This window comes from Bos indicus, chromosome 25, assembly GCF_029378745.1.
Source record: "Bos indicus isolate NIAB-ARS_2022 breed Sahiwal x Tharparkar chromosome 25, NIAB-ARS_B.indTharparkar_mat_pri_1.0, whole genome shotgun sequence".
In the NCBI taxonomy this organism is placed as follows: Eukaryota; Metazoa; Chordata; class Mammalia; order Artiodactyla; family Bovidae; genus Bos; species Bos indicus.
In genome coordinates, this window is record NC_091784.1 from 41945099 (window position 1) to 41973033 (window position 27935).

Here is a 27935-nt window from a genome sequence, read left to right on the forward strand (position 1 = left end):
TGGGTGGGTAGCCCCTACAGGTGAGCGTGGGACCTGGAGCTCCCTCCTCTCAGCTCAATGCTTATCGTTCTGTGAAACGGGCGCCCATTTGTATGCAGGGCTATTGAGGATGATAAATGGAGCGACACACCTCCTCCTCCCTGGCGTCCACCGGCCTGTAGGACTTAGCTGCTCCTTCCTCCCTCAGATGCGCCTGGGCCGTGGCTCATCTCCGCACCCCCAGACGTGATGTCCACCAAGGTGCATATGCAGGACCCACCGGACTGAGGCCCTAACTGTAAACGAGCCACCAGATTGGAACCCCAGTACCTCTGCCACCTCTCTGTGCCTCGGTTTACTCATCAGTGTCATGGGGATAACTGTTCCTCTCCTCGTGAAATTATGGTGAGGACAAATAGGTTGACTCCATACAGTGCCTAGCACGTGGGATGTGCTCATTAAATGTGAGCTCTTGTTACGTAGCGATACAGGCCGGTGCTCCCAATCATCCATGGCAAGGATGAGCTTGCGTGTCTGCTTCTCAGTCTATATGGGACTGAGAATTTTGCAAATATAACAAAAGCAAATTACTAGGAAGATTAAATGAAAAATTTCTTAAAGACAGAATCCAGGCCATTGATGACAAGTTGTGGTTCTGTCGGATCTGACTGCCGTGTTCTTTTCTAAACCCTCGACCTCAACTTCCGTGCTCCTCTGATGGCAGGTCAGTAACAGTTGGTGGCCCCTCTGAGGAGGGCTTGTCATCTCCCAGTCTGTTCCCTCAACTGTGATAAACTGGACACAATCCCAACATTCCATAATAGGGGACATGTGTTCATGTCCCTGTGCACCCCATGAGGACGGCATCTTACAGAGACCATTCCTGGGTGGTGGGGTTTACAAGTGGTTTCTCCTTTATTTAGGATGTTATCTGTATTCCAAAGTTTTCATGATGAGTACTTATTATTTTTGTAGTAACAACCACCGCAGAAGGTGGGACTCAAACTGGAACCGAGAGAACCCACGGGGGCCCGGGGTGCAGACTGAGTAAAGGTAATCAGCCACATGCGCACAAATTGAATCATTGCCTCAAACTCTTGGGACGTCAGGCAGGCCAGCAGCAAAACTGAGCACAGCCCCAAATACATCTTTTCAAAGAGCCAGTGACTGTGGCTGGCCTGCTGCCTAAGAAAACCTGAAACTCACTCACACCGAGGAGCAGACAACTGATAACAGCCCAGACTGTCACACCTTCCAAACGTTTGAGAGGAGGGGCAGAGATGCAGAACAAACCCAACTTGCTATTTTCCTTTTTCGATCGCATACCTGCATGAAAACTGAGGCTGGGTTTCATCTTAGAGGCTGAAGGGACAGCAGGGAGAAAGCTCTTTCCTGGAGACTTTGACAGCTGAGGGAGTGCAGGGGGCGGCTGGCTCTCAGCTATGTGATCCGTGGAGGGTGGCTGAAGTTTTTCTGTTGCCTGTAGGGGAAGCATCACCAAGTATGGGGAGCAGGTAGAGAAGGAATGAAATGTCAAGGTCACTTTGAGCTGTAATCACGCACTGATGAAACACCTACCGTGAGCCAGCTATGTGGGTATCTTAGTGAACACAACGGGCAGACTCACCGCTAACATTCACTTTCAACCACCAAGAAGGATGAATGAGTGATTGATGTGGTCCTGAGTTTTTGTCCCCGGGCTTTTTCCTTCTCGACCACATGCCCCCATGGAAGGGGTTTTCATCTAAACCATTGTGATGGTTACCATTTAAACCCACCAACCAAGTAAAGCAGATGGCTCTCTAATGGGGTGGGCTTCATCCAATCAGTTGACAGCCTGCATAGAACAAAGGGGCTGACTCTCCCGTGAGTCAGAGAGATGCCCTCTGCTGACAACCTTTAGCTGGGACATTAGCGTTTTCCTGCCTTTAGACTTGAACAGAAACTTTGGCTCTGCTAGCTGGCATGTGTGTTTGTATGGTGGGAGGGGGGTGAACATACACACACACATGCTTTTCATCCTATTTCTCAGGATAACCCTGACCACCACACCCGTCTTCTGCTCCTTGCTACTGTCCCACTTTTGTTCCACTGAGGAGTCACCAGAGCCATTTCCATTTGAATTAGCAAATGCCCACTGTGTGTCCAGCAGGACTCAGGGTCTCACCAGCAGGGGCGCAGTGGAGCTCTGGCAGCCCCCTGGCCACCAGCAATGCCCCCAGGAGTAGCGGCATGGCCGAAAAAAAAAAAAGAAGACAGCCTGTGTGGCCATTTAACGGGGAGCAGAAACCCACAAAGTGGCCACAAATGGGATCATGTGTGTCTGGCCATCCCTCTGCAGATATGACAGAGGGCTGGTTGTCAGACTTGGGGAGGAAAGACACAGCTCACGGTTGTTAGTGCCTAGCAACTCACCTTTCACCAACCGTTATTTATCTGACTCGGTTTAGAATCAAGTAAGTTAGTCGCTCAGTCGTGTCTGATTCTTTACAACCCCACGGACAGCCCACCAGGCTCCTCTGTCCATGGAATTCTCCAGGTCGGAATACTGGAGTGGGTAGCCGTTTCCTTCTCCAAAGAATCTTCCCGACCCAGGGAACCAACCCAGGTCTCCTACATTGCAGGTGGATTCCTTACCGTCTAAGCCACCAGGGAATCCACAAGAATCAAGTAATGTGTCTTTTATAAAGTACAAATGCTAGGTAGGCACATGAAAATTCATGAAATAATGGTAGGGAAAAGACCCAGATCACAAAACTGTGTTTCCCTGGGACGATGATGACCACCCGAGACGTGCCCACAAGTGGCTTCAGATCAGGAGGAAGGGACTGGGTCACAGTGACTGGGGGGGCGGGGGGGTCTGGTTCTCTTCTCTCTCCCCTGTGTGCTGGGCACTCCCGCACCCACCATGATTTTGTTGAGGTCAGTCCTGGCCGTCCCCCTCCGCTCCTCTGGGTGAACCCCTGGGACCAGCACCCCCAAGCCCCTGTCCACCTACCGGCTGGACTCTCCTGGTAACAGGGGGCGACGGCTTCCCCCTGGCCTTCCTCTCTGCAGAGCGGGCCCTGCCCGGGCTGGCTTGCAGCCACTTCCTATCGGCCAGGCTCGTCTCTGGGGTGATGCTGGGCTTGGGGTCCTTGGGGTCTGGAGCCACCTCCTCTGGAGGGTGGAGGGAGGAGCGGCCACTGCTGCCCTCGGGGTCCTGTGCCCTGGAGCGACGGGTGGCTGCGATGAGGGCGATGCTCTTGGTGCCTGCGGCCATCTCCTTGAGGGCCTGGGCGCTCAGCCCAGCCTCTGCTGCTGTCCTCGGGGTGGGGGTGCCTGATTCTTGGCCGGCCAGGGAGCACAGCTTGGAGACCAGTGTCTTCATGCTCTGGAAGCGCGGCTTCTGCGGGGAACGTTGCAGCAGCGGACCGTCAGCGGCCCCAGGTTGGGCCCCGAAGCAGACCCAGCGACAGGGGTCACGGAGTGGTCACCTGGCTTCTCTGGGCCTCATTTCCTATTTATAAAGTGAGGGTGACACCCACTCCTGCCCCTGCATGGCTGGGGGAGTGTCTGTAGTGGGTTGGGCAATGGTGACCCCAAGTCCAGGTCCACCTTGGACCCCCAAGTGTCACCTCTGGATTGAGTGTGGGTCTTGGATCCCCAGAGGGGTGTCTTTACAAGAAAGGAGACACAGAGCCACAGAGGGAGGAGGCTGTAAAGACAGAGGCAGACGTGGGGGAGGCCACCCAGGAGCCCGGGGCCCCCAGGAGCTGGATGAGGCCGGAGGGACCCTCCCTAGGAGCCTGTGGAGGCAGCGCAGTCCTGGGACACCTGACCTTAGACTTCCAGCCCCAGAAGTGGGAGAGAATGAGCATCTGAGCATTAAGCCTCCTCATCTGTAGTGCTTTGGCCCAGACGCCCCAGACCCTAATGTGGTGAGACTGCTGCTGCTACTGCTGCTAAGTCGCTTCAGTTGTGTCCGATTCTGTGCGACCCCATAGACGGAAGCCCACCAGGCTCCCCTGTCCCTGGGATTCGCTGGGCTCAACACATGGTCAGCACTGTTGTGACAGCTGCTTCAGGACAACCTGCATTCCGAAGCTTCTCTTGCGCTCGCCCTCGGCCAGCTCTGAGGGCCCTGAGCACCCTGTCGGGAGGGGGAGCCTCACCAGAGCCGCGGGCCCCTCAGCACCGCACACACCAACCTCGTGAGCCGGCAGCGGGCTCAGCAGGATGTGGAGCGAGGACGGGGGGAGGAGGGAGTCTCGCCTGCCCAGCTTTTTCGACGGCGTGGCTCTCGATGACTTGTAACCATCACTGTGGACAAAACACAGAGGTGTGGGCAGGGCCGGGGCCGGGGCCCCAAGTCCTCCATCCGCCTCCGGGGCTGGGAGAAGGTAGTGTCTGTCGTGTAGGCACCTGGTCTGTGGTGTCGTTATTGCAGCCCAAGCTGAGGTGGCAGCACACACGTGGGGATACTAGCTACTGAGTCCAGGTGGTGAGTGTGCCGTGTGCAGCCTACAGGTCTAAGTTTGGGTGTGTTGGAAACATCGGAGGAAAAGAATGAAAACCAGAAAAGAGGAGAGAAGTGCTGAGGTTGGGAGTAGGTGGCTGATGGTGAAAAGAAACCACGTGTGAAGTGAAGCTGTCTTTCTAGCATCAAAGAGCCCAACTTCACAATCGCTCCATGTGGTGAGTACCCACACTTATCCTCCTTAAACAACTCTGCAAGGACTGGACATTAGCCTTGCTTCACAAGATGCGCCCAGGGTCACACGTCAGCAGCTCTGCTGGATATCCACCTGCCAGCCTCTGGCTCCCCATCTGGGCTCCACCTCAGCCTGGGAACCAAGTGATGCCCGTGGCCCGGAGATGGGGGCCCTGTCACCTGTCCGGATCCAGCAGCATGGGGGGCAGCTCAAACTGGGCCCCCCACGGGAGGTCCTCCCTGTCGTCCAGCTGGTCTTGGCTGGGCTCCTCTGGTGGGGGAGAGATGTTCAGAACAGAGCCATCCTGGAACCAGACAGAGGGCGAGGTGAGGCGGCAGGGACCACAGATAGGAGCGGGCTGCGTCGTCAAGCACAGCCCGAGGAGCCACCACCTCTGGAAGGAATCACGGGCTCCTCCACTGTGCCTCCCATCACAGACAGAAAGGGCCAGAGCCCAGGAAACACGGGGCACAGCCTTGACTCTGAGCAAATCGGTGCACAAAGGAGATGCTTGCTACCAGCACTCTCGACAGCCGGCAGGGCCTCAGAAAGTCAGACAGAATCACCATACATAGGATCCAGCAATCCCACTCCCGGGGGCGTCCCCAAAAGAACTGAAAGCAGGACTCAAGCAGATGCGTGTGCACCCACTTTGAGAGCAGCCGATTCACAATAACCAAAAGGTGCAGCAACCCAAGTGCCCGTCGATGGTGATGGAAGCACAGTGTGCTCTGTCCGCACACTGGACGGTGGTTCAGCCTGAACACGGAAGGGAACTCTGACACCTGCCAGAGCGCAGATGCTCAGTGAAATAAGCAGACACCGAAGGACAGACACTGGGCGACTCCACTTCTGCGAGGTCCCCGGGGAGTCAGGGTCACGGAGACAGAAGTCACGTGGGTGCCAGTGACTGGGGAGGATGGGGAATCAGTGTTTGTCGAGTCTAGGTGGTACCACGGACTTTCTGAGTCCTGCGAGTCCTTTCAGTGAACTCAGCCTGGAGGGGGGGTGCTCTTGGGGACCCTGACACTTAGCATAGGATCCCATGAGGGATCCTTACAACAGCCCAGGGGACAGACCTGCCATGGGAGCCACACACAGGCCCCCGACCCCCCACCCAGGGACGCCTTGTTTGAAACCTGCCTGGATCCTGGCGGGTGGCACGGCCCCATCCAGCCCCAGGTGCCTCTGGTTCTAGGCAGCCTGGTTCGTGAGGTTTCCGAGTTTCCTCTTCCCTCTAGTGGGGCCAGTGCCCCACCAGGGCTAGTGCACAGGCCAGGCAGGAGGGAACGGCGTCAAGCACAGCCTGAACCCGAAGCCTACTCACGCGCAGGGAGCTGGCCATCACGGCGTGCAGCAGCAGCAGGCGGTTCAGCGTGCCCCCGCCCAGCTCCCGGGAGTACAGACGGTACAGCTGCTCCAGGGCCTCTGGCACCTCCAGGCCGCTGTCTGCGGGAGTCGGGGAAGCAGAGATGGGGCGAAACATTCATCACTTGTTAGAAAGACAGTATCTTTTTTGGAAGTTTGAAGGCAATGCGCCAATCTGATAAAAAGATTTTTCTAGAGAGTGGTGTTTCTGTAGGTCACCTTCTTTGGTTCCTGTTTTAAAAGTTTTCTGTTATGTTCATGTGTTGCCTTTCAATCATAAAATCACATCATTACCAATTCTAAAGGATAAATAAACTTCAATTTAAAAGTTAAAGAGCGAGAGTTCCCTGGTGGTCTAGTGCAGTGAGGCCAAAAAAAAAAAAAAAAAACATTAAAGAACATCCCTAGGGCTTCTCTGGTGGCTCAGTGGTAAAGAATCGGCCTGCCAGTGCTGGAAACGTGGGTTTGATCCCTGATCTGGGAAGATCCCACGTGCCGTGGAACAACTAAGCCTGTGCTCCACAAGCACTCAAGTCCACGTGCCCTAGAGCCCACCTGGGCTCTGAAACGAGAGAAGCCACCGCAGTGAGAAGCCTGTTCACTGCAACTAGAGAAAAGCCCTCGCGGCAACAAGGACCCAGCAGTCAGAAGCAAATAAGTAACAACAGCAGCAACCAAAGAACCACTCCTAGGTGTACACCCAGAAGGACTGAGAACAGGGAGCAGTGGGCGAGGACAGGGCTGGAGACTGGTGCCTCCCGGCCTGGCCTGCCGTGCGGGATGTGACTTTCTGGGGACCACGTGCACTGCCCACACTTTCCAGAAAAGTGTTAGTCGCTCAGTCGTGTCTGACACTGTGCGACCCCAGGGACTGTAGCCTGCCAGGCTCCTGTGTCCATGGGATTCTCCAGGCAAGAATACTGGTGTGGGTTGCCATTCCCTTCTCCAGGGGATCTTCCCGACCCAGGACCCAGGGATTGAACCACCAGGGAGTTGCTTTGCCGGAAAGTAACCCTGACAGAGATGGGGGCCCAAGGAGGGGGCGGCGGGGCGGGGCCTCACCCTGGATCAGCTGCTGCTGCTCCCGGATGATCTGCTCGCACAGGCGTCGGTGCTGCTGGCAGCGCTGGATCACGAAGTCCTTCTGGCACAGCAGGTTCCTCCTGCACAGGCTGTTGGCCTGCAGCCCCATGTTCTCCAACTCCAGCTCGCGCGCCCGGCACAGCAGCCGCAGCACCTCCCGATGGTCCTCGCTGATGACCTGCGTGGGCAGCAGCTCCTCCATCTGCGAGGCCTTCTTCTTGGCATTGGCCAGACGCTGCTCCAGGCCCACCTGGCAGAGAGACCAAGGGTTCAGGGCAGATGCCTGGGGTCTGTGCTGCCAAGTCCGCTCGTCCTTACAGACTCTGGTTTGCAATCGCGCTCACAGAGACATGCGGGATTGACTGTGAGGACGTGCCCCGCATTAACCGTGTCCTTCATTTCCTGTTCTGATGCTGTCACATCTGGGGACCCTGCTGACCGTGCAGGGACAGCTCCCCCAGAACAGCCAAGTCCTACAGACAGCAAACAACTTGCCCTCAGGCACATCTTTCATATGCAAACCAGCCAACCCAGAGCCCTCAGCCTTCCCTCTCCTCCACAGGGTTCCACTATTTGGGCCACTGTCCACCTGCCCTCATCACCCAGGACAGGTACTGAGAGAGTCAATTCCCAGGGAGGTTGATAAGAAGTCCGGGGTCCCCGAGGAGGAGAAGAAAGGGGTCTGGGGCTCTCAAGGAGGAGGAAAGGACAAATTTTTACAAATTCTACATTTTAGTCACATAAAACGTTTTTTTTCTTTAAGCCTCGAACTGATGATTACACAACAAACAACTCAGTTTAAACTCTGAACTAGGGATTATATAACAACAATGTATCCTGCTTGAGGACAGTTTCTTCTTCCTGAAAACCTTCTGACTAATCCTGATATTTTAGAATGTATATTATGGGAGTGGGTCTGGTAGGATCTTTCTATTGTTCAATTCGAATCCTGTTATCCTAAAATGTAAATTGTGGGAGTAGATGTGGTAAAATTTTCACAAACTTGAGACATTCTTTTGATTAATTGTAATAACCAATTTAAAAAAGTATTTAACTCCCTTGCTAACACTAGAGAGGGGGCACTCTCAGTCCCCCTCTGATGTCTATGTCAGAAGCTTTCCCTGTCCCTTTTCTTACTTTGATAAAACTCTGCAAAGCTCTTGAGTGATCAAGCTTGGTCCCTGGTCCCAAAGCTAAATCTTCTTTGGAGATCACAAATTCGACATCGTTCACCATAAGCTATCAGTACCAGATAACCCAGGACGGGCCCTGTGTCCCGGAGCCTGCGGGAATGATCCAGACCAGCCAGTCCTCAGCTGCCCACCCGCCTTGTCCACTCCTCCCGCAGAAACCTCAGTGAGGTCTCTGGTCCACACTGACCCGCCCTCCCTCTGCCTCCAGCCGCCCTGGAGTCTCCTCGTGCGGCCCTGCCTGGCATCGCGTGCCCCCTCCTCTCGGGAACTGTGAGTAACAAATGATCTTTCCAAGGCAGTTGTCTCCTGATCTGTTGGCCTCATCTTGAACGTTCTTGAGTGTTCTATTAATGCACGGCATTTTAAAAAATAGTTATTTTTATTGATTTATGAATCTGGATGAGCCGGGTCTTGGTTGCCACATGCAAGATCTAGTTCCCTGACCAGGGATTGAACCCCAGCCCTCTGCGTTGGGAGTGTGGAGTCTTAGCCACTAGACCACCCGGGAAGTCCCTTGCCTGGCACTTTAGAACAGACCCAGGGCTTAGCCTTCACCAGTGTCTGCTGAGGGACACCAAGGCTGCCTCCTTTCACGCTGTGACGCTGTCGTAAGCTGGCCCTGGTCGTCACAGAGAAGCTCTGAAGGGGTGCCTTTATGGCCTCTGTATCACAGACTTCTTATCTGAAACTGAGGTCCTGGTTCTCCTGGGCCAAAGTTGGACTTGAGAAGGAGCAGAGAGATGGGAGGCCCGGCTCATCCACTGCAGCCCTGGGCACTGCAGCCCTCTTGCAGAAAGACAGCAGAGGGGGGCGGGTAGGGGTACTGTGAGGTCTGCCCGAGACCCTTGACCTTACTCTGTGGGTGAGTCAGGGCTCCAGAGAAACAGAACAATATTTATACACGTTTGTGTATATATATGTTTGTGTATATATAAATACACATATACACATTTATGTACATGTTTGTATGTATACGTATACACACACACACACACACATATATACACACACACACACTTACATAGAGGGGCATGGCAACCCACTCCATTATCCTTGCCTGGAGAATCGCATGGACAGAGGCTGGCGGGCTACAATCTACAGGGTCACAAAGCTGGACACGACTGAAGCAACTTAGATGAGACGGTTGGATGGCATCACCGACTCAATGGACATGAGTTTGGGTAAATTCCAGGAGTTGGTGATGGACAGGGAGGTCTGGCGTGCTGCAGTCCATGGGATCACAAAGAGTTGGACACAACTGAGCGACTGAACTGAAGCAACTCAGCACACAGCACATATATATATAAATATAGACTCAACTCAGCACACAGCACATATATCTATCTATCTATCTATCTATCTATCTATCTATCTATATATACATAGACTCACACAGAAACGGTTTTTTTGGCCAAGCTGTAAAGCATATGGGATTTTAGTTTTCCGACCAAGGATTGAATCCATGCCCCTGCAATGGAAGCCTGGAATCTCAGCCACTGGGCCGCCAGGGAAGTTCCCACAGAGATTTATTTTAAAAAACTGGGACTGGCGTGTCCAAAACCCTTCAGGTAGCCCAACTGGCTGGAAACTCAGTCGGGAGCCAGTGGTGTGGTCTTGAGGCAGAATCTTCTCTTCTCTAGAATCCTGTGTTTTGCTGGTAAGGCCTTTCAGCGGACTGCATGAGGCCCAGCCACTCTATCCCCAGGTAATCTTTATTTACAGTCAACTGACTGCAGACGTTCAATTCACCTACCAGATACCTTCACTCAGTCGTGTCCGACTCCTTTTCGACCCTGTTACAGTATAAACCTACCAGGTTACAGTACAGCCTGCCAGGCTCCTCCATCCATGTGGTTCTCCAGGCACAAATACTAGAGTGGGTAGCCATTCCCTTCACTAGGGATCCTCCCAACCCAGGGATCAAACCTGGGTCTCCTGCATTTCAGGTGGGTTCTTTACCATCTGAGCCACCAGGGAAGCCCGAATACCTCCCAGCAGCACAGATATGAGCATTTATTCAGTCAGATCCCTGGGTATGACAGCCTGGCCACGCTGACACCTGAAGCCATCACCACACCTCATAGCACCATCCAGTGTCCCGGATACTAACACTCAGGCCGAAGCTTCCTGCGTCCCACCCTCAAACTCACGGTCCCTAGGGGCAGGTGGGCACCAGCCCCTACTGCGGCCCAGGAGGCCCTGCACCAGCCTTCTGAGTCTTCATCCTCTGGGCCCGAGAAGGGACCACTTGGGGAGAAGCTGGCTCAGCTCCCCTAGCGAGATCTTCCTCTCTTCTGTCCAGACCCACGCCCCCAGACGAACAGCCCCTCCGCCAGCTCCCTAGCACCCTGCTCCCACATCTACTATCCTGCTACCGTACTAAACTGTACGCTCTTGTGTCTCTTCCCAGCAGACTGACAGCTTAAGTCTTAGTATCTTGTTCATCTTTATGGCGTCAGGGCCTGGCACTGAGCTGGACACGTAAAACGTTGATTTGTTATTGACTGATCGATCAATTAATTAATTCATTAGTAGCCCACATGTACATGTCACCGCTCAGCATCTGTACTTGGCTCTCGAAGGCCGTGTTCCCCGCCGAGGCACGTTATCTGTTTAAGAAGAAGGCGTTTTCCTTATTTTTAAATGTTAGAGGACTTTTGCAGTGAGATCATGTAATCTCCAAATTGCAACAGGCAGATGCAATAATATTAAGAGGTTCTTGCTTTGGCAAATAGCTTTTAAGTGAAATAAACGCTGCCTGCTTTTAGCAACATGACATCATCAGATGCCTTCTCCTCTTGCCTGAAAATACACCTGCTAACATTTAACTAATGGGCTGAAATAGTAGCCAGCTTCACTGGCATTTTCCCCAAAGTCTCCATCAGGCGCCAGCTCCGTCATTTTTCTGAAGTGAGACTATTAGATAACCAGTTATTATATAAATAGCTCATATAAATAGCCGGCTCTTCTCAGAAAAGAGGAATGTGAGAAGTTCTCTCTCCAAAGAGGAGCCTGGAGTCTGGGTTTCCTCTGGCCGCACGGCTTGTCCCTGAGCCATGGGCCCGAGACCAGCCTCGGCGGAGCCTGAGGGGACGCCAACGGACAGCGCCACAGACGGGCAGGCAGAGGGCTCGGGAGGCATCGCACTGCCACTTGGGCCTCATTTCCACAGCCCCCGTGACCCCCAGTGTAGCCACAACTCTAAATCGAAAGGGCATGGACCATGGCATCAGACTCAGGTCGGGTCCTGCTCGCTGGGGCTGGGGGACAATCCTGCTCATCTCCGAGCCTCAGTTTCCCCACCTGTAGAATGGCCATGATCAGCCCTACTCTTAACGACTATTGTAGGAGGGTGTGGTGTATCAGCTACCATCAAAGAGCGTTAGCGACTCTCAGCACAGGGCTGAGCGCGTGGACGCACCGTCCCTCCCGCACCTTGAGGGCCGCGGTTTTCCGCTGCTCGGCCAGGAGCATGTTGACCTCCTCCCTGGCCAGGGCCACCTCGTGCGGCTCTGCGGGCTCGCCCTCACCCCCTTCCGGGCCGGCCTCCAGCGCCTCCTCGTCCCTCTCGGGCGTCCCAGCCCTGTGCGCCAGGTGATGGGTCTTCTCCCGCTCCCAGCTGCAGCCATACCAGAGGGGTCAGGGCTCAGAGTGCAGGCCACGCCCGAGCTGGGGGCCCTGGCATCTGGCCCTGGAGTCCCTGCGAGTCCCAGCTGGCAGGCATGGGCGTGAAGTGGGGAAGAATTGGGTCTGCTATCTGATGCCTTCTACACATATGGAAAACAAGAAGTCATGAGAAACGTTGGGAGGAAGTAAAGCAGCAGTCAACACTCGTGGCAGGACTGCCAAGTACAGAGCTCAGCAGCCAGCCCAGCATGCCTCCAACCCCAGGGCTGTCATGGTGACCGTGGGCCCCCTGCCCCAGCTCCTCAGCTGTAAACCTTGGAGACTACAGCACGCCCAGGGCTCTGTGAGGACGGACTGGGATGACCCGGCTCAGGCGACACCGCCAACGGTGCACACGGGCACCAGAAACAGAACCCGAACTACAAGGAGGACAGAGTAGAAACGGAGGACGCGGAGCGGGCGAGGGCAGGGACAGAGAGAGGGCTCCGTGCAGTGCAGGCGCCCTGCTGCGTGCCTGACCAAGAAACTACACAGGCAGAGAAGACGAGGAGGAGAAATGGGGAGGGCTGGAGGAGAGGCGGGCGCAGGGCACGGCGCCACGGCCCGTCAGCAGGTGGACACGCGTCCAGGCTGTCCAGGGCAGTCCCGCTGACACCATCGCCCCGGTGGAATGCCTAACAGCACCTCCTCGCCCTCCAGTGACCGTGGTCTGGATGAAAAACTGCACGGCCAGTCCCATTCCACACAGCCAGTCGCTTATAATAGGTATGAACCGCAAGTGAGACTGGAACAGTAGAAAGACCCCAGCAAGGGGACACAGCCTCCACATTCCGTCTGACCTCAGCATCCTCGCTGTAGAATGGGGTTGACCCTAACCTGTTGGGACTGGGCCTGCAGAAGGAAGCCAAAGGGGCCTGGGAGGCTCTCCCACTGGCCCAGCTTAGGCACAGGGAGGGAGATGAAGGAAGGAAGGTTCCCACTGGCGGAAGTTCCCCTGGGGCTGGCTCACTCGGCGATGGTCAGCAGGTGGCGGGACGTGTCCATGTGCAGCTCGATGCTGGTGTTCTCCAGCTCCACCAGGCTGCGCCGCATCTCCAGCTGCTCCTGGAAGGCCCCGATGAGCTGTGCCCGGATCCTGTTCATCTGCAGGCGGCTGTCCTCCTCTGCGTCAGAGGCAGGGATGGTGGCTGGGGCAGAAAGAGAGCCAGCTGCACCGGGAGCAACGCCACCCAGGCCAGGGTCAAAGCCATGCTTGCCCAGCAGCGTAGGATCTGGCCCAAGGAGGGGCTTTAAACACAGTGAGTATGGAGGGTGGATGAAGCAGGGAGGATGGATGGGTGGATGGGCTGGTGAATGGATAGTTGAATGCTTGGATAGATGGATGGATGAATGGGTGGGTGGATGGGTAGATGATGGGTGGATGGATGGATGGGTGGATGATGGATGGATGACAGATGGATGGATAGATGGATGGGTGGATGATGAGTGGATGGATGGGTGGATGGATAAATGGGTGGATGATGGATGAATGGATGGATGGATGGTGATGAATGGATGGATGGGTGGATGGGTAGATGATGGGTGGATGATGGATGGATGATGGATGGATAGATGGATAGGTGGATGGATAAATGTTGGATGATGGATGAATGGATGGATGGATGGTGATGAATGGATGGATGGGTGGATGGGTGGATGATGGGTGGATGATGGATGGATGATGGATGGATAGATGGACAGGTGGATGGATAAATGGTGGATGATGGATGAATGGATGGATGGATGGGTGATGAATGGATGGATGGGTGGATGGGTAGATGATGGGTGGATGATGGATGGATGATGGATGGATAGATGGATGGGTGGATGGATAAATGGTGGATGATGGATGAATGGATGGATGGTGATGAATGGATGGATGGGTGGATGTGTGGATGATGAATGGAGGAATGGATGGATGAATGGATACTTGGGTGGATAACTTAGATGATTTAGACTCTCCATTTGCCTGTTTTGGGCTTGGGTTGCATGGATTTGAGTCTCAGGAATCCAGGAGTGGGGCTAGGTTGTCCATCTCGGCTCTGACCTCTCTTTCTCAGGGAAATGCTCCCAGACTCTTAGTCTGGGTCTGTCTGCCACTTGCTCTGACAACACCCTACCTTCTCCTTGGCAGTCTCCTGTGTATCCATAATTTTGTGGTATGTTCAACACCTGCCTTTCCTGCTGGAATGTGAGTTCCACAGAACAAAACTATTTCTGTTTCCCATGGTCAGTTCCTACTGAGCAGTTGTGCAGTGATTAATCCATGGTTTTCTCTGCCTGTTCCAGCAGTTAGCTCTACCCTGGTCATATATGGTCAGTTCCCCTCACCTTGAGGGCAGTGGTCAGGGGGTAGCTTTTCCTCGAACGTCAAGCAATCTGGAATTGGTGAAATAAATTGTGATGCACTCAGCTGAGAGCCAAAGAATTGATGCTTTTGAACTGTGGTGTTGGAGAAGACTCGTGAGAGTCCCTTGGACTGCAAGGAGATCCAACCAGTCCATCCTAAAGGAGATCAGTTGTGGGTGCTCATTGGAAGGACTGATGTTGAAGCTGAAACTCCAATACCTTGGCCACATGATGCGAAGAGCTGACTCATTTGAAAACACCCTGATGCTGGGAAAGATTGAGGGCAGGAGGAGAAGGGGACAACAGAGGATGACATGGTTGGATGGCATCATCGACTTGATGGACATGGGTTTGGGTGGACTCCAGGAGTTGGTGATGGACAGAGAAGCCTGGCGTGCTGCAGTTCATGCGGTCATAAAGAGTCAGGCACGACTGAGCGACTGAACTGAACAGATGACCAAATCATTGCAGTCATCAAAACAGCACACAGAATCCTAGGAGACGCTCGTAAAGGAAGGATCCTGGTAGAGCTGTGGACACCAGCACCCCGCTGTTGCTCTGGGCTCGCCAGAGCAGGACCCAGTGGAAGCCCCTCATGCCCTCACCATGAGACCCCCAACCCTCTCCATGATGCTGCCCACCTCCTCAGACCACCAAGCCGAGTCCCAGTGACTAACAGACCAGCAGGATGAGAACTATTTTACAGCATGTCTCCCTGTCGACCCCTGACCCCAGACAAGCCCAAGTCTCCCAGTCATCACCTGGTTTTATAGATTCTCTACAACGACCCATTGACCACTGCCACCAGTCCCTGAAGCCCTCGGCTGGCTGCATGGGACTCAGTCTTGTCAACAACAGGCCCTCTTCTTTGAAATCTTCCTTCACTGTCTTGCTCCAACAGAAACTCGAGTCCCAAATGCACCAAAGAGAAAAAGGCACCCATGTTGGCAAGGGGGTTATGTGACTAGAGAGCCCCAAAGTGCCCATCAGAAGGGGCAGGACAAGCACACTCTAGTATGGACATTCCTGCCCTTTATTATCCATTTAATACTACTTGACATTTTAATGTTAGACAGTCCAATAAGTGAAAACAGTTCCAATTTGTGTGTCTGTTTCCTAATGCAATTGAGAATTTTTCCGTATGTTTACAGCCACTAGAAACTCTCTCAATTGCCTATTCATTTCCTCACCTATATTTGTCAATTGGGCTGTTTGTTCTTTCTTGCGTGTGTGTGTGCTCAGTTATGTCCAACTCTTTACGACTTCATGGACTGTAACCTGCCAAGCTCCTCCATCCAGTGGAATTTTCCAGGCAAGATACTGGAGTGGGTTGCCATTTCCTACTCCAGATCTTCCCGACCCAGGGATCAAACCTGAGTCTCTTGCATCTCCTGAGTTGGCAGGCAGATTCTTTACCACTACACCACCTGGGAAGCCCTTCGTTATTGCTCTTATTGATTTTGAAAAGTCCTCTATTTACTATGGCAAAAGTTATCTTAATAAGCCAGAAGTGTGTGTGTACACACCCGTCTACTTAACTTCATTACAGGTATTTTTTTAAACTTACTGATGAATTTTAGAGTAAAACTATGGTATGCTCTCCTCCAAAAGGAGGCCTCCGAGATCAAACCGGTTTGGGGAGAAGGGAGGCCTGGACAGCAGCTGCCCGGTGCGTGTGGGTTCCACTTTGGGGCAGAAACTTTCCAGAGCAAGACAAGAGGAGGAGGCTTCCCCACACAGTGGGTGTGCCGAGTGCCAGTGAATGAAGCATTTGTTTAAGGGGTGTGACGCTCAGCAAGGACCCCGCGCCAGGCAGGAGGAGGCCGTGGGTCCAGGGCAGCCCCATGGCGGAGGTGCAGGTATGCCCACCCTACCTTGAGCATCCCGGCCGCCAGGCTCGCCCCTCCTCTCCCTCTCCTGCCTCTCCACCTTGGCCTTGAGGCACTGGATCTGCCCGCGCAGGTCAGAGATGACGTCCGTGTACTGCGTGATGTGGTAGGACACGCTCAGCAGGTTACGCTTGACCTGGTGGCCGGACGGGACCAAGGTCAGGGCCTGCGGCTGCCCTGGGAGAGACTCCTTTCATGCTATGGGAACACACAAGCATGTTTCATAAGGAAAACTCAAATCAGCCCTCTCAGCCTTAAAGGGGAAGGCTGGAGGCTTAAAAGGGAAGGCTCCGACACCTGCTACCACATGGGTGGACCCTGAGGACATGACGAAAAATGAAATCAGCCAGACCCAGAAGGAAAACACTGTGGGACCCAAGTGCGAGGTCCCCGGAGAAGCTGGGTTCACAGAGACAGAAAGGGGGAGGGCGGGGGTCACGGGTTGGGGGAGGGGGGAGGGGGTTACTATTTAATGGGAACAGGGCTTCAGTTTGGGGAGATGAAATGAGTTCTGGAGATGACGGTGGTGATGGGTGTACACACAAACTGATGTACCTAATGCCACCAAACTGTGCTGTTTAAAATGGTTAAAGTGGTGGATTTTATGTTATGTACATGTTGCCATAGTTTAACAAATATACAGTCCAACAAGAGGTTTTTGAAAGCCCTCTCGGTGGGCAGCCACTGCTGCCGTTTTCGTGTGCCCCTTCTAGACCCTTTGCTGCATGGTGTCATATCTATATATGCACACATGTCTAGAGAGATACACATGGCGAGTGTGGGGGTATGTTCTGCTTTGGGGCATTTATATAAATTACATCAGACTGTAGCTGCTATTCTTTAACTTGCTTTTCTGGTCCAGCGAAATGTCTTAGAGGCTGTCTATCTGCCTGGGCTCCACCCTGTGCTCTGCAGCAGCTGCAGAGTGGGCCAGAGCTGGGGGACACAGGTAGCTGTCCCGACCTCTTCCCGGGCCCTTTAAGGCTCTCCTGTGGCACAGCTCCCCTGAGCACATGGGTCTGTGTTTCTCTTCGGTGACATTGCTGGTCGCGGGGCACGCGCACTTGAACTTTAACCAGACGTGCTCACTGGCCCCCAGTCTGCACAGACACGCTTTACCACCCATAGCTCAGCTCCTCTGCCTGACCCAGTCCCCTTTGGTGGAAGACCCCTCTGAGTCTGCCCTTCTCTGTTACTCTTCCTCGCAGCACCCCACAGCTCTCGTATAGAGCGCCGGCCACAACAGGAAGTGGTACATCTGTCTGGGCACAGCTGCCTCCCCTCTGCTGGGCTCGGGGTTTGCGTGGGAGCGGAAGCTCTGGTGATGACGATGATGGTTTTATCAGGGCGCTCAGCCCAGACCTGGGCACTGGGAAGAGCTCATCACAGCTTGGCTGACCAATTATAATAATCATCATCATCAGATAACACCTATCATGTGTTCCACTATTACCGTACTGTTCTGGACCGAAGCTCACACAGCTGGAAGGGCGCCTGCTCCAGAGCCTCAGAGGGAGAGCGGTAGAGTCAGTGAGCAGGTGGGAGAGGGATGGGGGAGGGAGAGGGCAAGGGGAGCAGGGGCGAGCGGCTCACCCTCGTCTTGATGTTCTTGGCCCGGTAGGCATACAGCAGGGTGGTCCGAGACTCCTCGAAGTGTGTGCTGGCTGGGCTGATGTGGGCGATCATCACGGTCCGGCTGTTCCCACCCAGGGCGTCCTGCTCAGGCAAGGTGCCAGCTGGGGGTAACGGGAACCAGGGCCCCCACCTGCCTGGTGGTGCCACCCCTCCCCCACCTGTACCAAGCTCTGCTGGACCATCTGGGGTTCCTGCTCCAAAGTGTGAGAAGGGCAGCTGAGGTGGACCAAGAGTCAGTGCTCGGGGAGGTGACACTCGGGATGAGACAGGACCTGGGGCAGGCCTATCCCATCTGACTTTCCCTCAGATGCGAGTAGATGTGGCCAAGAGGCCACACTTCAGGGCCACTTATTTATTGCTTTGCCTATCTGTCTACTTCCACCCTGTTTTCTACAGAATGGAGGTGACAGCATTCAGCTGGGTATGAAGAGGAAGTTTTTCATGGTCAGACTGTCTGCTATGGGACAGGCAGCCTCAGTGAGGTAGTGAGCTCCATGTCCCTGGGAGTGTGCAAGCGTGGGCTAGACTACACTCACAGAGATGGAGGGGAGTCAAGCAGAGAGCAGAGGTGGTTTCTACAGTGTTTTCCTGCCCTCAGGGGTTCCTTCCTGCCCTCAGGGGTTCCTGGAAGGGCCCTTTGGCCCAGGTTAATCCTGAAAGATGCAGTCAGACGCTGCAACCATGCCTTCGTACCTTCAGCAGACGCGTCAGTTTGCTGTCCCGAAAGTTCACGTACTGTGCCCGGCTGCCACCCTTCTCACTGAGTGCGTTGATGCAGTTGCCCAGCGCCAGCAGGGAGCGGTTGATGTGGGCGCCCTCCTTCATCCTCTTGCCTTGGTTCTGGGTCTGCATGAAGAGAGGCCGCTGGTGGGCCGGTGGTCCTCACCCTCATCACCCAGGGCAGGTGCCAGCCAGCCAGGGACATCCCTGTGCTCCGGAGCCCACTACTCTCCCATGTTCAGCCTGTTTGCATCGAAACCACAAGAAAGACTCTGGTCCATGTTTTCCCCTTGTTCTCTCTGCCTCCTGGCCGACCCTGGTACCTCCCTGTGGGGCACTCATGTCTTCTCATGTCCCCTCCTCTTGGGAACTGTGAGTAACAGACTATTTTTTCAGTGGTAGCTCTCTTCTGACTGGTTGGCCTTACTGGATCTCAAAGTTCATACTGTATTAACATAATACACTGACTCTGTTGGCCTCTGGGCCAGCTGGCCAGGCTCTGCTCCTTTCAGCAACCCAGGCACCAGGGCCGGGCCAGGTGATGGGCAGATGAATGAATGAGTGAGTGAAGCAATGTAACGGTCAATAAGCCCTGAGGACTCAGAGCACAGACTGCAAAGTGAAGAGAAGTGAAGTCGCTCAGTCGTGCCTGACTCTTTGTGACCCCATGGACTGTAACCCACCAGGCTCCTCAGTCCATGGGATTTTCCAGGCAAGAATACTGGAATGGGTTGCCATTCCCTTCTCCAGGGGATCTTCCCAACCCAGGGATCGAACTTACCTGGGTCACCCGCAAACTGGACTACAAGTATCAGTAGTGAAAGGCAAGGATTGGGGCCAGACCCCTCCAGGCCCAAAGCCCAGATCCATCTAATTCCTTGGTGTAGGTGAAGTCACACCATCTCGGGTCTCAGCCCTGCATTTGTAAACCGGGCATGAGATTTTCTGCCCTCTGGGCGTTGGGGGATTATGTCAGTGATGAGTGCTAAGTGCGTTGTTGTATAGTTGCTGAGTCGTGTCTGACTGTTCTGCAACCCCATGGACTGTAGCCCGCCAGGCTTCTCCGTCCACGGGATTCCCCAGGCAAGCGTACTGGAGTGGGCTGCCATTTCCTTCTCCAGTGGATCTTCGCGACCCAGGGATTTTGAACCCGCGTCTCCTGCACTGGTAGGCGGATTCTTTACCACTGAGCCACCAGGAAAGACATAAAACGTCCCTTGTTGGTAACATTACCGTCGTTTTGACTTGGCCGCCGTCAAGCGCCATCTCTGTTACTGGCGCTGGGCTAGGATCTGCCTTCAAAGAACGCTCCGCCCTGGGGCAGAGGCTAGAACAGTCCTGACCTCCCGCAACAGGTACCGCGGTGCGGCGGGTGGGGCGCGGGTGCTGGGAGGGACCGCAGCGGGTGGGCGGGGCTCGGGGGCGGGAGGAGTAGGCGTGGCCTGTGCGGTGGGCGGGTTGCGAGTGGGCGGGGCCCCGGCGGACATCCCGACAGCCCCCGCGCAGGCACCTCTCTCTCCGCCTGAGGGGCTTCCTCTCAGCCACCGAATTCATGGTGGCCTTTCGGGCTCGGCCCTGAGGACCCCCTTCCGCTGGGCTCCACAGCCTCCGTGTGACCCCGAATCTCAAAGCTCGGGCCTCCCGGTGCTTCATTATCAGCTCACACATCTGCCTCCCGGCCGCCCCCAGGGGCCGTGAGCTCCCTGAGGGCGGGCCGGGGTGTCGCCCATCTTTGTCTCTGGTGCCCTCAGGCCCTGCCGCGCGGGAAGCGCTCCGAGGCGGCCTGGCCCCCAGCGCCTGCCGAGGACGCCTTAGCTCGGCACACGTTCGGCGGGCGCCTCCCCTGGGCCGGGCGCTGTTCTGGGTGCTGGAGACGCCGCGGCACGGAAAGGCTGCCTGGCGGGGACGGAGAGGACGCGAACCTGGGACGCCCGCTCCGAGCCCGCCAGGTCCACCATGAAGAGCCTGCCGACGCGCACCTCCTCCGCCGGGTGTGCGCCGCGGCCGCGCCGGCGCACGATGACCTGCAGCACCGCGTGCGAGCGGGACGACGTCTTGTTGGTGGCCGTGGGCTCCTGCGTGCGCTGCCGGTTGCCTTTGGTGAGGAGCTGCATGATCTGAGGACAGTCAGGAGAGGGCAGGCGGTCAGGGGCCCCTGGGCGACCACAGGCTCCCTGCAGAGCAAGAGAAGCAGGGGTGCGTGTGCCCCTCGAGCTCCTTCGGGAGGCTCTTCCCCAGCTGGTTTGCTGATGGTGGCAGAACCGCGTCCAGCAGAGGCCACTTCTGGTTTGCGGCATGAAGTGATTAGTTAACGGAGTCAGCAAATCCAGCATAAAGGGCACGTATCAGATCGCTCACACGTGTATCACCCCGTCCTCCGTCGGCCGCCGCTGCCCATGGCAGACGTCACCAGTGGATCACCCAGCTCTTCCCCACTGAGCCCTCTTCCATACCGAGCTCCGGGCAGTTGTAGGATTTGCTGGAGCTGGCAGATGGACTGAAACTCACTTGTGTACAAGTAGCTGTGGAAATTAAGCTAGTGAGCCTCTGCTGGGTACCCACTGTGTGCCGGGCATGCTAGGACCACAGAGCATTGTGGAGAAAGACTGACAGCCACTGAGATTAAAGAATAGGTGAGCAGGCCCCTCTCCCGCTCCTGGAGTCCCACATGCGGGACTGTGCTAAGGGTGGGTGGCCTCAGACCTAAGCCAGCATGGCTGAAGGCTGGGGGATGAGGCGTATGCTGTTTGCAGGAGCCACTGAAGGGTCTGAACAGGTGGGAGACCCACCTCAAGGACTGCACAGAGAGACTGGAGGAGAGAGAAAGACAGAGGGCCGGAGAAGTCTTTCCAGCTCACTCTCTTTATGGGAGCAACCCTTGGGATCAGGGTGGCAAATGGATTTCAGACTTGATTGGCTGTGACTGCCTGCAGTGGTGTAGAAAAGGGGTCCCCCGCCTGCATATGAAGGCGGAGGGAAGAGTGCGAGATCCATTGGTGAGGTCAGCCCTGAGCACAGATTAGCAGAGCAAGGACATGGCACAGAAGCTTGCTGCACCCTTAGCTCAGAAGCCGCCTTGGAGCTGCGTGTCACCAGTCTGAGTGACTGGTGAGCGTGGCTGCCGTGGAGGAGCCACATGTCCCTCTGTGGGCCCCGTGACCCTCACCTCCTGGGCGTTGGAGGTTGCGACCTCTGTGATGCCTGCAATCTGGATGCTGCCCCTAGAATCTTCTCGCAGGTCCAGAAAGCCCGAAGACGGGCTCAGGAGGTCCCGGATCACTTCGTTATAAATCTAGGATGAGACAGAAGCGCTGGCAGCAGTAGGCGCCGGGGCTTTCACCTATCCCTGGGGCTTTGCATCTCCAGAGAAGTCTCAGATGCCCTGAGGTTTCCCACAGGCCAGGGGGATTTTGGGGTAACACGCGGGGGTTTACAGTCACAATCAGGTCCGTTTCGCAGACAGGGCAGCCGAGGAGGTGGGCGGCTCACCTCGAGATAAGACATGGACACACTGCAGTCTGTGCTGTCACGGGTCTCCTCGATGGCCTGGAAGAGGTCGCTGAGTGTCTGCAGGTAGATCCCAGGCTCCGTGTCCATGCCTAGCATCGTGTGGGTCTTGCCAGTGCCTGCAAGAGGAGGGGGATGCCCACCTAGGCTGGGCTCCTGAGCTGGGCTCGGCCCCTCCAGGAGCCTGGTCACACCTGCTACCTTTATCGTGCAAACCGCCCTGGCCACTCTGACATGCTTGGTTTCCATTTCGGAAACAAGAACAAAGATACCCTCTCTGAACAGCCTGATGGCTGCTCTGGGAAAGAAGACCTGGGCAGCGAAAGTGGAGGCCATGAAGCAAAAATGCAGACAGTGTCAGAGGAGGAGGGGCCAGAGAGACGGCTGTCCTCTCCAAATGCACTTTAAGATGTTTGTGTTGTTCTCGTGACAGGAGCATTAACGTGTGCGTTAAACTCAGGGGATATGCCACCTCCCCTTACTTGTCGGCGCTGGGGGAGAGGGCCAGTTGGCACTTTGCATTCCCTGGAGCCCAGCAATTAGTAGGCGCCCCCTAATGTTTGTTGAATGAATGAACGAATTAAATAAACAAGCTGTGATTTCAGACCAAGGCTTCTCAGTGCCTCAGTTTCCCCACCTGCACAGGCAGGGGGTTAAGGCCCGTCCAACTCTGACCCTCCATGAGCCTAGTTTCCAGGAGGAGAGGCAGCTTAGCTCTGTGAGCATTTGCCAACCCCAACTGGTGACTGCAGAGAAGGAATCTGTGGTTCTCACGGGCAGCAAAGTGTCAGCTTGGGCTGAATTCCGGATTCAGTCCTACCTGCTGTGCGACCGCAGGGAAGTCCCGTTACCTGTCTGAGGCTCAGTTTTCTCATTAGTGACGGGGCTTGTTCTACCTGCCTTTCAGGGCTGCTGCAAGGCCCAAGGAGCCAGGTGCAGAGGGGCCCACCAGCCCTCAGGAAGGAGGTGCTCTGTGACGCTGTGAGGGGTCCCGCCGCCACCGACCTCCCTCCCTCCCAGGACACTGCCCTGGCCGTACCTGAGGGGCCGTAGGCAAACACCGTTGCATTGTATCCAGAAACCACGCCTTCCACCAACTGCTGGGTGGTGGCCAGGTACACGTCCTCCTGCGGACAGACAGATGGAAGACAGTCAACATACAGTCTGACCAGAGTCAGGCACCTGGCTGTTCGGAGAGGCTGAGTGTGTGGTGGCTCAAAGGCCCTGCTCCTCCTGGACACGGACAGGCACCCCATGGAGGAGGAGGCCAGTTCAGATGGGGCCTGAGCCCCACCCCAGTCCTGCAGCTGCATGACCACAGACGCGCTGCCTGGCGCGCCGAGCGCCCCGGAGGAGACCACGACGAAGGAGCGCAGCTCGGGAGCGTAAGTGACACAGCACGTGCCATGAGGCCTGACGGGTTTGGTTCCAAACAGGTGTGAGTCCTTCCCAGGGTTTCTGTATGAACTGAGAGAAATCAGAAAGAATGCGAAGGACTGGGAAGTAGTGACGGGGCTGGAAATCTGGGAAGAGCATTATGGTTCCTCTCGTGGGACAGAACTAGGACGAGGGAGGGAAAGCTTCGGGCTAGCGCATCCTAATTCAGGGCAGCACCACGTAACTCTAGGAGTGTGTGGGTAGTAAGCTCCCTGTCCACAGGGACATTCAAGGAAGGACGCCTTTTGGGCTGGTGTCTGAGGGTGTGGGGGTTGGGCTGGACTGGGTAGAAAGGACAGTCCCCCTTCTTCTGTCTTCCCTGAGTGCTGCCCAGACTCCACTCTGCATCTGTCGCAACGTCCCTGGCCAGTGACCCAGCTTAGAGCGTCTGAGCCCTGGTAGGACAGATGCCAAAGCTGGTGCCGCTTCCCTCCATCCTTGGACTTACACGGTCTGGGACCTTGTCCCGGCTCTATGGGTCTCTAGCCATGTGACCTCAGGCCAGTTGCTGACCTCCTTAAGCTTTCCCTTCCTTCCCTGAAAAATGGGGATAATATCACATGTACTTTATAGGCTTGCCATGATGCCTGTAAGACAATGCGTGTCAAGCACTTTGAGCACAACACTTGACGTGAAACAGCTGCTCAATAAACGACAACCACCAGGTCACTTCTACTTTTGACGCCGTAAAGGTCTCGGGGCAGAAGAACCCTGTCTGCTCAGAGAGCTGGGCCTGCCCCCCGGCTGGGGTGTGAGCCCCTGTGGGCAGGGAGTGTGTTCTAGCCTGGTGTGGACAGGCCATGGCTTTGTTGGATGGGTGCATGGGTGGACAGATGGATAGAGGCCATGGAGGAGTGAAGGAGAAGGTGGTAAAGCTGGGGCACCTGGCAGCCCCGCGTCTGTGGAAGGGGCCTCCTGCTCACTGCCCCTGGGGTGACCCAGGAAGGAGACCGTGAGACGTCACGGGTGAGGCCACCCGGCCAAGTCCTCCTGCGTGAGGACATCCTGGCGGGCCTGGGCCAGCAGGTGGGGGTGGGGGCGGGCACCTGGGACGCGTGCTGGTCGAACACAGCGTCGAAGATGAAGGTCTTCTCCCGAGACCGGTGTGTGCGCAGCGGGTCCTCAGGGTCCTCGCTGGGGTCCATGAGCACCACCATCTAGGGGCCGTGAGGGGCGGGGGTCGGCTCCCGGATCAGGCAGAGGAGCCCAGGCCTGGCTCTCTCCCTTGACAGCATCCAGGGCTCGGCCTGTGGCTGGGCCGGGCTGCAGGTGCCTGGCACCCGTGGGTAGCTTCCCCACTTTCGTCTGCCGGTGAGGGCGCAGCGACCTCAGAGCCATGGCTGTGAGCCCCCCAGGCCTCCCAGGCTCTGCCTCCAGCCCTCACACACCAGCGTCCCACCAGTGCCCATCTGTCAGGCCCTGCCCGGATGGCACCCCCGACACCAGCTATCAGCCAGCCTAGGTGCTGAGGGCTAGGGAAGAGCCCCGCCAGCCATAGTGCCCCTAGTCACGCCCTGCACGTGGGGGCTGGCTCTGTGGATGGTGGAGCTCAGAGCCAGTGGCGTTGCGCACAAGCCTGGGGATGTGTGCCTGCCCATTTAGCTCTTGCTCAGGGGCTGTGCCCCCCAGAGGCGAGGGGAGACAGAGGAGTGGGCCGCGGAGGGGGAGGGCAGGGCCCACCAAGCTCTGGAGCCCGCCTGTCCCTCTGAGCGCCTCGGTGCCCCCTCCCCAGGGCCCCTCCTTTCTCCCATAAATACGTGATTATAAAGCAAGGTGTACGAGGCCCCTGGCGACGGGAGGTTCCAAAGAGCCCTTCCCTGGGCACTGGGGGCAGAGCATCTAGAGACCCATGAGCTGTTTACTCTGGCACAGGGCCTGGGGCACCCAGGGAGTCTTAGGGGCACGGCCGGGTGGACTGAGAGCCCTGCCCCCTGGCCACCTGCCCGTCTCACCCAGAGATGGCCAGAGCTCTCTGGGAGGAGGTCAGTCCATCCCCATGATGGGCAACGTGCCAAGATCTGGGGACTGGGGAGACCACGTCGACAGCTACTGTGGGTTCTGCAATCGTTTGCTTTACAGTTATTCCAGAGGGCGCGCCTGCCTCCTCTGCTCGTGTTGCTTTAGTCAGCGAGGCGTGCAGTTTAAGCGTGCGGCTCGCCAGCCTGTGGACCCGCAGCCCCGCCGCCCCAGCTCTTGGCTGACTGTGGGGCCGTAATCGCCCTGCCTTTGCAGAGCGCGGGCCCTGGGAATCTGCCCATCTCTGCTGCGTCCTGGGGAGTCGGCCTCCACGTCCCGCCTCCCAGGGTGGTCTCATCGTAAGCTTAGTTACATCCACGCTGTCTCCGTGTTAAGACTGTGTACATGCTCTTCACAGCTCAGCCAAAACCTTTCCTGCAAGACTGTGCTCCCCTCAGTCTAACAGCGGCCTCGTCGGGCCTCCGTGAATTCAGCGCTAAGCCACCCCAGCCTCTCTGCGCGAACCGCGTCAGCACCTTTACCCCAGACATCCATCCTGTCCTCCTCCCGCGGTGTCATGCCAGCGTCTCCCTGCCGGCTCAGCTGGGCGGCCCCACCCGGTGGGCAGCCTCAGCCAGGCGCCCTGCCCCCGGGCTCCTTTACAAACTCATCTTGGGAACGTCCTGAAACGGCTGCCCACTGAAGGCAAACGGGGAAATGCAGTTCAGGCACCACATCTGCCCTTCCCCCGGATTTGGCATTTATTCCGACCAGTGGCGACTGCGGGCACCAGCACCTTGAAACCACGCTGAGAGCTCAGCTTCTGAGCCCGTCTCCAAGGAGCGGGAGTCCTTGGCGACGTGGCAGCCAGCGAGCCGCCCGTCCTGCAGTGCAGGATCGGTCACCTGGCCCCTCACATCTGCACCTGATAAACCGCGGGCCCTGCTGGCCCGTCCCGGTGCCGCCTGCCTGGCTCCGCGTGCTCTCGCACTGGGGCCTGGAGTGGCCTCTGGACTGCCCCTCCCCAGACCACCAGCCTCTCCCGCCTCCGCGCTGCCTCTGGCTGCTTTATTCTGTGTGCTCAGCTCCCCGACCTTAGATTTTTATCTCTTGCTTGACGCCCTGCTCCATTCCCCGCTCCCAGGTACGAAGGGAGCTGGGGCGGTGGGGTCGGCGGGGCGGAGAGTTGGGGGAGCAGGCCCTAGAGTCCCCCGTGGCTCCACCCCAGTGTGTGGCGCGCCCGGCCGCTGTGAGCTCTGATGTGAACTTTTCTGGAAGGGAGGGTGGAAGGAGTGAGTGGACGGGAGAGGGGGCCTGAGGTGGGTGACCACGCGTGGGGGTGGGGGTCACGCTCTGTAGCCCTGTGACAGCCTCACCTGGTCCCCCACCTTGTGAGCAGTGACGGCAGCCCCTTCCTCCAGTTCTGTGTCGTTGAGCGGGCGGATCCGAAGCGCCACCTGTGGGGAGGACGCCATGGCAGCTGCCTTCCCAGGACCCAGGGAGGAGCTCCCTGTCTTTCCAGGCCACAGAGGCCCTGGCCCAGCGCCCACCCCCACCTCCGGTGAGCCTCCCACTCCCGGTGAAGCAGTCAAGGCCGCTGAACCCCACCAGGCGCTGACTTCCTTGTCCACGGCTCACGGTGGTGCTCAGAGGAGCACTGTGATCAGGTGACCCTCCTTAGTCTAAACTGGGGAGACTGAGGCACAGACAGATGAAGTCACACACCTCACCCTGGCTTCTTCACCCACCACCCAAGGGACCCGAACTTTCCTGCAGGCTGTGAGCACTTTCAGAGCAAGAGTTGGTTTTCTGAGTAGAAAAGCCCTGGGCTCTGCCTCCCATCCTTCTCTGGCCCCCCCCCCCCCCAGGCTCTGAGGGGTCCGACAGGAGACCCCCTGGGATCTTGCTGATGCAGGCTCCAAGTCTTCCTTGGTCATATGAGCCGTGGGCCCCAGCAGGCCAGTGCCTTGCTCCTGGGCGTCTGCCTTCTGTGAGATGGGGAAGTCCCTCCTGGCAGAAACGGGGCTGTGGTTCTCCCAGACCTGGGAATGGGACACGGCGGGGTCCCTCGGTGCTGAGCCTACGGGTCAGGGTGCGTCCCTGGCCTCCACTCACCCCACTGTCTAATGGACTGAGCCTGCACGTCACCTAGGGGACGGGTCTGGTTAGGCCTCGGGCCTTGCTGGGGCCAGGTGTAGGGGGTATCCACCCTGCTCCATCTGGGGGTCACAGTCCAGGCGCTGAGCTCCCTGGGGAGTGAGGTTCAGAGGGCAGGGGTGAAGGGATGCTGGAGACTCGAGGTGAGGAGCAGGGGGGTCACCAGGTCCTCATGAGGGACGGCTAAGCAGAGCAGGGACAGAGCAGAGCTGAGCAGACGGGGGCCCGGGCTGATGACAGCAGGTCATTGGGGGCGGCGGGTCAGGAGGAGGCAGCCGAGGGCCGTCCTGGCGTGCGGAGGA

General features: G+C 56.6%; 1 protein-coding gene across 1 annotated transcript; it reads right to left on the reverse strand.

The window, feature by feature from the left end:
• Positions 1–819: 819 nt before the first annotated feature.
• LOC109578207 (kinesin-like protein KIF19) lies at positions 820–26951 on the reverse strand. The gene is made up of 17 exons (XM_070779256.1): positions 26853–26951; positions 24567–24677; positions 23123–23210; positions 22066–22202; positions 21743–21868; positions 20499–20693; positions 18550–18702; positions 17815–17937; positions 16207–16357; positions 12954–13131; positions 11753–11936; positions 7104–7374; positions 6001–6122; positions 4853–4977; positions 4170–4281; positions 2978–3367; positions 820–1459 (listed from the first exon to the last, which is right to left on the reverse strand). The coding sequence occupies exons 1-17, from the start codon at positions 26949–26951 to the stop codon at positions 1085–1087; spliced, it is 2940 nt and encodes a 979-aa protein (XP_070635357.1). The 3' UTR covers positions 820–1084.
• Positions 26952–27935: the final 984 nt, after the last annotated feature.